Source organism: Olea europaea, unplaced genomic scaffold (assembly GCF_002742605.1).
Source record: "Olea europaea var. sylvestris unplaced genomic scaffold, O_europaea_v1 scaffold1075, whole genome shotgun sequence".
NCBI lineage: Eukaryota > Viridiplantae > Streptophyta > Magnoliopsida > Lamiales > Oleaceae > Olea > Olea europaea.
In genome coordinates, this window is record NW_019228104.1 from 136,505 (window position 1) to 148,365 (window position 11,861).

General features: G+C 33.3%; 1 protein-coding gene across 1 annotated transcript; it reads right to left on the reverse strand.

Moving 5' to 3' along the window:
* Nucleotides 1-461: 461 nt before the first annotated feature.
* On the reverse strand, nucleotides 462-1,729 carry LOC111373135 (F-box protein At2g27310). The gene has a single exon (XM_022995617.1). It carries the CDS (start codon nucleotides 1,655-1,657, stop codon nucleotides 617-619), a length of 1,041 nt encoding a protein of 346 aa, XP_022851385.1. The 5' UTR covers nucleotides 1,658-1,729; the 3' UTR covers nucleotides 462-616.
* Nucleotides 1,730-11,861: the final 10,132 nt, after the last annotated feature.

The following is an 11,861-nucleotide window of genomic DNA, read 5'->3' on the forward strand; positions in this document are numbered from 1 at the left end:
CGAAGATTATTAACTATTTTGCAAGGTTAACAATTCAAACTCTCAATACATTCAACATTGGGCTGCCCCCCAGGGCACATCCGAGTTGGTGGAACAATCACTTCGCTGGGACGCTGGAAGCAAGGGTGGAGAGTTCGATTCCTGGAATTAACACTGGGAGCCATATGGAGAGGAAGCCATTGGTGTGAACAAACGCCCAGTGAAGAGAGCTCTCTTTGCGGAAAGAGTCCAAATGAGTTGTGGGAACCTGGGAGCCAACAAGGGCACATCCTGCGATTTACCTCCCTGAGCTGCTGAGGGGCCGGAGGTTCAGGGACAAGGATCTAGTCGGACGCAAGCCCACAAGGTAAAAATTACTTTTTTATTAAATTTGAATTTTCATTAGATTTTTACACAGAATTTGTCCGAATACACAAGTGTCAAAACATCATTCAAGAATTATAAAAAAAAAAAATGACGAATGAACAAAATGCTAGAAATCTATGAGTTATTCGGTGTACGTGGGGAATAGCTCTTTTCATTAATAGAGATAACGAGAATAAAAAATATAGGACATGGGACGGAATGACCTACTTGCCTCATATTCATCTTGTTGTCATCCCTAATTTCCGTATGTCTAACAAAAATAGGCCCAAAGAGAGCAGAAAAAAGCAACTCCAGTGGATATATACACTATATCCAAATTCCTCTCTCTCCTCTGTTTTCTCACTCTACATTCTATTCTTTTTTTCTGTAGTAAATGGAACCTTTCTTTTTCTACCCTGATGTCGCTTTTACTCCTTTTCCCCTCCATGGCCTCGAGTAAAATTACCAAACTATCCATTCCAGTTTGAATCTTACCCTCCATGTCCTCCACTTGCATGCTTACTTCCTTTAAGTCTAACTCCGCCCCTTCCTTACCCCCGCAGGTGACCACAACACCGCACTGAACCAACTCGCCCTCCTCCGCCCCCGCAATCACCGTGTAATACCGGAGCTGGATCTCATCCGTCAACCAGTTCCGTCGAGTCTCCACCGCCTTCGAACTCGCCACGTTGACCGCCCTTTTGGAGACAGGGTCTATTACAATCCAGCTTACTGTGAGGTGCTCTTCTAGATTCTCCATACATGTGTCCTCCTCACCTTCGAGAGTTACCGGCACCGGCACCGTTTCTTTTAAGTCGAGAAGGTCGATTCTCAAGGGTGAACTCAAGAACCATAATGAACCGGTTTCGGTTTTTAATACTTTGGAGTAAACTAACTTTCCGGCGTAGTAAATATCCACTGCTGATATTAATTCTGGTGTTTGAAGCAAACGTTGTTCCTGGGATTCCTTGGAACTGTGGCGGTGGAGAAGGCCGTGGTGGTGGAGAGTCGGGAAAGAATCGGAGTAGAAGGATCGGTGGCCGGAAGGGAAGGAGGTGATGGCGTCCATAACGCTGGGGTGGGCGGTGGAGGGCCAGGTGGAGTTACAAATATCCCTCCATAGATTATCTTCTGTGCATAAATATTTGAATTGGGTTGAAGCACAGGTTGTGGAGGCAAGAGTTGGACCATCAAGTCTATTCAAGATGTGGGTTCGGATTACATCTGGATGTATGGCGGTGATGGAAGTTCCTCCGCCTTGATAAGTGGTTGTCACCTCGGCGGCGGCCGCAGTGGCCGAACAGGAAGACATGATTGTTTTATTGAAGGTTAGGTTGTGAAATTGTTTGCTTTAAGTAAAAAAAATGAAATATGGAATGGATTTTTATAGGACGTAAAGTCAATATCGGCATACTGTAGGGCCATGCAAATTAAAATTAGATTTTTAATAAATTTTAATAAAAATTGATAAAGTATATATTTAAAAAGTCCGGGAATCTTATAAAATCTATAATTGAAATTAATTATTAATCTTGATTTAAATTAAAATTTTAATTTTAATCCCTACCAAACAAAGTCAACTGTATATTTGAAAAGGTACCGTGGGGGTCCCTAATCTCTGGACGTTCTAGCATTATGGTCCTAAAACTTCTAAATGTTAGTGTTGTGTGTCCTTTTGGACATAACTGTTATTTTGACCGTTTAATAATCATTTTGTGAGTTCGATGACTATTTTACCTTTAACTTTATAGTGTAAATATAGTTCATGTTTGATTCTTATTCTTATAAGAATGAAAATGAAAAATATAGTTATTATAGGATCTACACAAGAGAGAAGAAATCAAATATGATAACTTGACATAATGGATAATAATTATATTTTTCATTTTTTTGACCAAAGAATATGAAACAAACGGGGCTAACACTATACCACCATTAGCCCATCACACTCCACAGTTTCACCCCATCAGTTCCACGTTGCCACCACATTTAATACTTGTGTATTATTTGTTGAGAATTTCGCTACTTTGTGACCCTTTAAAGTGCTTTAGCTATGAATAGTTGTTGTGAAGTGGAGGAACTGATGATTTAAGAAGAAATTAGTTTTAGTGGAAAAATATCGCTCAACAACAATTGAAATCAAGGAGAGTGGTCAGTGATGACATGTTTGGAGAAGATGAAGTGATGGCATGATGGGTGCATATTGGGTTTTGGGGTGGGTGGAGTCGGGGTTTTTGTTTTTTGTTTTTTTTAATTTGTTGGTTTAATTTTTTTTTTATGTTTTTGTTTATCTGTCATATTTGCCCGTCGAAGTAATGGCACTATATTCATTTTATATATATATATAAGAAGAAGAAGAAGACTATTTAGCAGGCAAAGTATCACTTTCTATCCAAGAAGAACCTGCAGTGCAAACATTTTCAGTGGTTTGGGACCTTTAGGGGATGTTTTAAAGTTTTGAGGCCGCAATTTAGAACATTCGAAGGCTATGGACTTCGAATGCAATTTACCTTATTTAAAACCAGTGGACTGTCGGAAAATTCTGACGTTGGCATTAATTTCATATCTCAATTGTTAATTTTCATAAATGGTCACTGAAGTTTGTGCAAGTTGATCTTTAAAGTATTTTTCTACTCATCATTGGTCCTTAAATTATTTTTAACTCATATAATCACTCAAGTTAATTAGTGTTGCCTTTGTGACTTTTTTCGCTACAATAATGTCGCATTCGATGTGACTTCCATAATTGTTGACATGTTCACCGCTAAGACATGCATAACTGCATGAAGCACGTACTATGTATGAATTGAAAAATATTCATAAAAGAAAATTTAAGAAATTCTAGGGAATTATGATAAACATTATTCAATTTGATCGTTAGTTGAGAAAAATCTACAAATTAATTTAAAAATAAAACATAACATGCATTTTAACAATATCGAGTTCACCAACCACTATATGAACTCTTAATTTTAGAGTAACTTTTACTCATATTTGAGTTGAATTTTTATTGCAATTTGATTTGAATATATGTTTTTTGCAAGAAAAAAAATATATATGGCACGTCACGAGTTAACTAAAAGGCTTACAAATAATCAACGTTAATAAACTTTAGTAATTAAATAGATCAAAAATATACTTCAAGAGCCAATTAAAATTTTGCCCAAATTCCAGGGACCATTTTTGAAAATACCTTATTTTAATATCTATTGGCAGTAACCCTACGCGAAGATTCCTCCTCAATTCAACTTGCTTTTAAACCATTCCTTAACCCATAATTATACATTAAAAAGGTAATTAGTTGGTCAATAACGAAACGGCAGAGTTTTGATTGGGCCATCCGCACTCACATTCAAAACAAAGTGCCGTCGTTCTCTTGTCGTTTACTAAACATTTTGCTGGAGAAGCGTTGTAAATTGATTAACAAGTCGGCCAATTTGACATCGATTCGACATATAGTACCGCCTCGTGAAGGAAAAAAAAAATTAAAAATAATTTTATTTCTAGACAATTCATCTGTTAAAAATTCATTTTGAATTTGTATTTTATTCTCCAATAATAATATAATTCGAAACTTTGAAAATGTGGAAAAAAATTAAAAAATAAATAAATGAGGTAAAAAGTTGCCCGGTCCCCGTCTGACGCTCGCCTCGCCTCGAATCAACCCCATTGCCATCTCTATCAATGGTCAACAAATATTTGATTTTTTAAATTTATGAGTACTCTTAAAATTAAAGTGTTTTCAAATGTGATTACTGATCTCACGTTATTGAAAATAGATCACTATGTTGGAGGGGAAAGAAGAAGCGTTTTTCTTGTAACTTGCAAAAATAAGAAATTAAAATGACAAAAACATGAAATTTATAAATATATCTTATACTTACTATTGGATGACAATGAAATGGTATGTAGCTCTACTGAATTTGCAACTCCAGTTTAGGTAGCGCTAAATAATTTGTCAAGTGAAAGGTGAAATTAAGTGAGTTATTTAATTCTACTTATTAATTAATGTCACATTAGCGTCACCTAAATTAGGATTGTAATCTCAATGGAATTGAATAACATTATTCATAGAAATAGAATGTAGTTTAAGAAGATTTCATAAAAGTCTACAATGTATGAATCATAGTCTAATTAATATATGTCATTTCTTTGTCATTTTATGTCTAGTTTGTTTTCGTCATAAGCGTGTATGTTGAACTTTCAACGAAAACGAATTTCAAATAGTACCTCTCTTTAACATTAGAGATGGCTAAGGTCAATCATATCATTTGACATGTCGCGCTATCACTTGAATTAAACTAAAGTGACAAAAGATGGATGACAAAAGGCATAACAACCTCTCACATGTTGGGATCGAATTGTGAGTGTTGATCGGGGAGGTTGTCAAAGCCTCCATGTCAGTGTAGCATCTTTCTATCCACTTATCCTTAACTCTACTATTGAAAGGTTAACCCTAAATATTAGAAATAGAATGAAGATTCATCAATTAATCAAGGAGCAGGACGAAACGAGACTAAAGTTTCTCTCCCGATTAATAAATTTATTTTTTATATGTAAAAATAATATAATATAGAAAACATATATTAATGAAATAAACAGTTACATATTGACCTTTAAAAATGTAAAGTGCATTATAATTTATATATTTACATTTAATAATATTTGATTTTATTTAAAAAAAATAAAAATACTATTAAAAAAAACCTCAAAAGGGACCAAAATGAGATTGCGAGTTTTTCCCCGTCCCAAGTTGACTCCAACCCTATCCTACAATAATTATACTACATGTACACTTTCGATGTACATAATTCTTTAAATCCCTTCACATGGAAAGAGGCCACACATAATAAATTATTCGTAGCCCCCCAATGTGTGAGGGGTGCCATGCTGTGTGTACACACCCACATAAGCAAGGAAGAAGGTTGGGATAAGAGGCGAGGAAATTTTCAACGAAACGAGGGAGAGAGATGGAATTCTTGTCCCGAACCATCTCGCTGCCATTCATACGTCATATACACAGATTGTCATATTAGACTATTTTGGTTGTCAAGTCTATACTTACTCGTACTAAAATAGTAATAAAGCGGGTAGTCGAATGTGGCGGCTAAGTGAGGCCACGTAAGCAATATTAATCCGGTGATTATTTTCTTTAAATGTCGAACAGATGCAATGAACCTTTTTTTTTTTTTTTTTTTTTTGGAAATTAAAGCATCATAGAAGAATACGAAAATATTTAATTGGTATCTTTATTTATGTATCAATGACACTAGATGCATTCGCCATAGTTTCAGCATTACGGCAAACCCGTGTCAAATATATAGCTGATTTGGGCGCTCTAGCCAAAACGAAGTCAAATTGGTGACAACTCATATTTGAACTTTTTTATTTGAGTTTCAATCGTCAAGGAAGAAAAAATAGAAAGAAATTCTGTACCCATCAGTATCCCCCCCCCCTGGCCCCGGCAAAAACTCAAATATTGATTTTTATCACTTATTTTATCAATTCTATGAGTATTACCCATTTATTTATCACTAATTTCTTGAAAAGTAATTTTTTAATAAAAAATGAAACCCAAGCAATTGCGAGCTCTTATAATTATGCATTCACTAGGTGGAAGAAAATCACACGAGTTTTTAAAGCATGACTAAGAGCTCCTTTGCAAGATTTTGCTTCTGTTTTTATTTTTTGTAGAATTATTTTTCGAGGAAGTCAAATTTAATCAACTTTTTTCTAAAAGCTCCTTTTATTCAAACCAAAAATTTCTCTAAAAAAATTCAGAAACAATGAATTTTAAAGGAGGTCATTATTTGATTTTTAATCATTTTCATTTGTGAAGTCATACGTTTTGGGACCTTATCGTTATGGGCTGTTTTATTTTTTCTAAATTTAAGGAGAACCACACGTATATGTCGTGTGCGCTATTCCCACCCTAGCAGTTATGCTTAATTCAAGTTCCAAACAATAATAGTATTTTTGGCATAGTGACCTAAAGTTATTCGGCCCATGTTCGGTTTTGATTAAAATCTTATTTTAATTAAAGTCAAAGTCAAACAATTAATATTAACCACATCTTTCATGGATCCTATAACTTTTCAACCACACGTTTCAAAAATTTCTATCACAATCTACTAAAAAATTTAATTTTAATCCCCACCAAATATCATCTAAATTTCAAAGGTGATAACTAATAACATGTGACATTACAACACTGTCCTTATAAATGTTTTAGCAAGAGGGCCCACTATCATCAATCTAGGTATCATTCAATGTAAATGTATCATGAATAATGCTTACAGCTCGGTGTACAGCCCTCTCACATGAAGTGGGCCCCACGTCCCCTATGTGAGGGGACGGTAACAAAGACAAGCAAAAATGAACATAAATTATGAAGTGAGATATTTAACTACCAACTAACAAAGACAAACAATTGATATAATTTGTTCAAGTCTCTTACGTGTACGAAAATTTCATAGAACGCTTACAAGATCAACACTTGACCAATTTTCATTGGAAGAAAGAAAAAATATAAAGCGTGGTCGTCCAATGTGGGCGGCTAAGTGAGGCCACGTAAGCAATATTAAGCCGGTGATTATTTTCTTTAAATGTCGAACAGATGCAATGAATTTTTATTTTATTTTTTTTGAAACTAAAGCATCATAGAAGAATACGAAAATATTGTCAAATTGGTGACAACTCAAATTTGAACATTTTTATTTGAGTTTCAATCATAAGGAAGGTAAAATAGAAAGAAATTCTGCACCCGTCAGTATTATTTTTTTTTCCTCTAAAAACTCAAATATTGATTTTTATCACTTATTTTATAAATTCTATGAGTATTATCCATTTATTCATCACTAATTTCTTGAAAAGTAAACTTAAAAAAAAAAATGAAACCCGAGCAATCGCGAGCTCTTATAGTTAATTTTGTATATGCATTCACCAGGTGGAAGAAAATCACACGAGTTTTTAAAGCTCCTTTGCGAGATTCTGTTTCTATTTTTATTTTTTGTAGAATTATTTCTCGAAGAAGTCAAATTTAATCAACTTTTTTTCTAAAAGCTCTTTTATTTCAAACCAAAAATTTCTCAAAAAAATTCAGAAATAATTTTTGAATTTTTAAAAGGGGTAATTGGCACAAAACGTCCCTACCTTTCAAATCTATTGTGAAAAACGTCCCTACCTTTCATTTTTTGGCATTTTTGCCCTCATTTCAACCTTTCTTTGCGCTGGACGTCCTTCCGTCCATATTCCGTCAGTTTGTCCGTTAAACATTCGGGTAATTGGTACAAAACGTCCATACCTTTCAAGTCTACTATGGAAAACGTCCCTACTTTTCATTTTTTGGCATTTTTGCCCTCATTTCAACGTTTCTTTGCGCTGGACGTCCTTCCATCTATATTCCGTCAGTTTTTTCGTTAATTAAATACAAAAATACCTTTTTCTTTCCATAAACAAGGGTAGAATTGTCCTCACCCACTTCACCCCTTTTTCCCGCCATCAACTTAGTCCATAAGTAACAGTAGCAGCGACATGAATCTGAAAATACTTTAAATGATTAAGTTAAATAAAGAAAAAATATCGTGAACACATTATATTTCACAATTCCACAACTACTGTTGCTGTCATCTTGTGTCACTGAAAAAATTTAGAAAGACATATTAAATGGGTAGTCAATTTATAATGAATCAATTTAAAATGAGCCATTCATCTTCTCTATTGAGCCAAAAAGAGCCATTCACCATTTTGGCTCATTATAAATTGACTACCCATTTAATATGTCTTTCTAAAATTTTTCAGTGACACAAAATGACAGCAACAGTAGTTGTGGAATTGTGAAATATAATGTGTTCACGATATTTTTTCTTTATTTAACTTAATCATTTAAAATATTTTCAGATTCATGTCGCTGCTACTGTTACTTATGGACTAAGTTGATGGCGGGAAAAAGGGGTGAAGTGGGTGAGGACAATTTTATCCTTGTTTATGGAAAGAAAAAAGTATTTTTGTATTTAATTAAAGGAAAAATTGACGGAATATGGACGGAAGGACGTCCAGCGCAAAGAAAGGTTGAAATGAGGGTAAAAATGCCAAAAAATGAAAGGTAGGGACGTTTTCCACAATAGACTTGAAAGGTAGGGACGTTTTGTGCCAATTATCCTTTAATTAACGGAAAAACTAACGGAATATGGACGGAAGGACGTCCAGAGCAAAGAAAGGTTGAAATGAGGGCAAAAATGTCAAAAAATGAAAGGTAGGGACGTTTTTCACAATAGACTTGAAAGATAAGGACGTTTTGTGCCAATTACCCTTTTTAAAAGCCCTACAAAACCTGCCTTAATTATATGAAATTTAAGGAATATTAAAGGTTGCCATTATTTGATTTTTAATTATTTTCGTTTGTGAAGTCATACGTTATGGGACCTTATCGTCATGGGCTGTTTTATATTTTCTAAATCTAAGGAGAACCACACGTATATGTCAAGTTGTGTGTGCTATTCCACCTTAGCAGTTATGCTAAGTTCAAGTTCCAAACAATAAAGCCCTGTTTGATAGGGCTTTTTTCCCATAGAAAATGGAAAAAGTTATCCATTTCCACCCAATTTCTTGTTTGATATCCAAAATTTTTCAGGTCATTCATTTTCCACTTCTCCCTCACGTGACCTCATTTTCTTGGTTTCAAAGGAATTCCAATTCCTTGGGTTCTAGTGAGAAAATGGGTTTTTCAATGCTCTTTTTTTTTTCTTTTTTTTTTAATGGAATCAAATTTTATCTGTAAAAAAAATCTATTCATTTAATTGACAATTTTCATGAAAAATAAAATTAAACGAACACTAAAAGATCCAAAATTTCAACTTTTTTCAGGTGAAAATTTATATCAATCAAACATATTTAATTGAAAACTGCCAATAAAATAAGACAATTCAATTCTTTAGAATTCGTTTTTTTCCATCCAAATTTCATTCTTGCAATCACACGGACAATAATAGTATTTTTGGCATAGTGACCTAATGTTATTCGACCCATGTTCGGCTTTAGTTAAAATCTGATTTTAATTTAAATCAAAGTCAAACAATTAATATTAACCACATCTTTCATGGATCTCATAACTCTTTAATTTTACATTTCAAAAATTTCTATCATAATCTACTAAAAAAATATTAATTTTAATCTTCACCAAATATCATCTCAATTTCAAAGGTACATGTGACGTGACAACGTTGTCCCTATAAACGTTTTAGCAAGAGGGCCCACCATCATCAATCTCGGTATTGTTCAATGTGAATGTATCTTAGAGTTGAATATCATTCGACTTGAACAATGAAAACAGAGGATTCACAGCCATATAAACTAAGGACGAATAATATTATTATATTTGTAAGGGTATTATTCACGTTCTACTACGATTCATTCATCTCTTATCTTTAAACATCTATTTATATAAATTTAATACATGACCATCACTCTTTGTGGTTAGATGGAGGTTATTAAATTGGCCGTGCGTGACAAACAGAAACAAACATAAATTACAAAATGAGATATTTAACGGCCAACTAACAAAGACAAACAATTGATATAATTTATTCAACCCCGCTACACGTACAAGAAAATTTCTCAAAATACTTACAGGAACAACGCTTGACCAATTTTCATTGGAAGAAGGAAAAAAATAGAAAAATAGCCGGACTTCCGTGAAAAATGACTTGTACTTCTAACATTACTTTTTCATGAGTATGACTTGATATCGACTATTGACATGATGTGAGAGTTCTTATGAACCGTGTGGAGCATATTTATGTGTACTAGCATATATCTATATTAATCACCAGCTAACTATCTGAAAGAATCGATCTTTGGAATAATATGATGATTTACTATATTGTTGATGTTAAAATTTGATTGATCTTTAACGTGCAGCTTTCGCAGGATTTGAGCTATAGCATGTTCAAGAAATTATTATTGACATTATAAATTATAAATAAATAGAAAATAGACGATGAATAAGTTACTACTACTTGTAGATCACTCGATATATATAAATAAAAAGTGACGTCAACAGTTTAAAAATATGAGCCAAACATTGACGACTTTGAATATTTTCCACTTTTATTTGACATGCCACGTCGACACGTGTAGCCCTAATACCTATCCTTATCCAAATGCATGTGCTTCTCTTGGGATGATTTTTGTACCATCTGGGGACTCAATGGACCATCTTAATTCAATTTCTCAATGACCTTCACTCAAATCAACTCTTGACTTGCTAAGTTCAATTAATTATTGCTTGTTCGATAAAGTTATATCTACTAAACTTTTAAATTATATTTGGTCAACAAGCCTTAATATTCGAGCCTTTAACATTGAAGTACAGAAATTACCACAAAATCCATCGATGAGGATTGTGAAGGCCTTGTTGGGACTTTATATTTTATTTATTAGAGTTGTATTGCGAATTTTTTACGTTTAGTTGCGATTTTATTGGTATTTAAATTTATAATTTGATATATATATTTTGTTTGTTTCGTCGACAATAAAGTATAAAAACATTTTATATCCATGAACTAGTGACGTTCAAATCAAATAGAAAAAAATACACTCGATAGATTTTAATTTTTTCTCAAAATATTTAAAATAATTGATTAAAAATACGACAAAAATTGTCCAAATCAAACCCCAACATACGTAGCGTGATGTTTATCGGTCACCCGCAGCAGCCCAATTATTAATTCATTTTTGACTGTACATTTAATTTGGACATGTTTCTGTACTAGTCAAATAATGTTTGCTATGCACTTCCATATTTTTAATAAATCTTATTTTATACGGAAAAAAATAAAAAATTGTATTTTGATTAGACAGAACTATTTGCTCTTACGATTTTCGATTTTCAGATTTCGACTCGCTAGTTATACAAGATACTTTTAGATAAAGCAATTATTTTAATTATAATAAAAAATAATCAACAAATTCATAGTACGAAATAACAGACCATGACAAGAATTTCTAACTACAAATGATTTCTCTATTACATTTTCATCTATATATCAAATATTTCAATATTTCTATTCGATTGTTTGGACCAAGTTAGTTGTATGGTGAAAATGGACTCTAATATCTTAACAAGATTAGTGTTCCATTTTTAAAAGTGCACTTACAACTTTGATATTTCAATCTCAACCACAGTCGAGTTGAAAGATCTTGAGAGGAAAATAAATAAATAAAGGGAGATGTTTCACGTACAGGGAGGGCATTTACAGAGGTTGGCCAAGGCAAACACAAGGGTGGGACCCACACATTTTTTTTTAAATACGAGTCAGTGGGACTAATCTGCAGCTACTGTAAGTCCCCTATAGAACAGTGCCCTGTACGCAAAGCATTGGTCATAAATAAATTCATCCCTAGTTGAGGGTCGAGTTACAAAAAAATTTATACGCATTACTTGTCCAATTTGTCCCGAGTTAAATTTGATTGGGTTGAGTTGAAGATTTACTAGAAATAACTCAACCCTAGTCTCA

Excerpts from the sequence above, each read along its gene's own strand:
- LOC111373135 (XM_022995617.1), bottom strand. The coding sequence starts at position 1,657 with ATGTCTTCCTGTTCGGCCACTGCGGCCGCCGCCGAGGTGACAACCACT.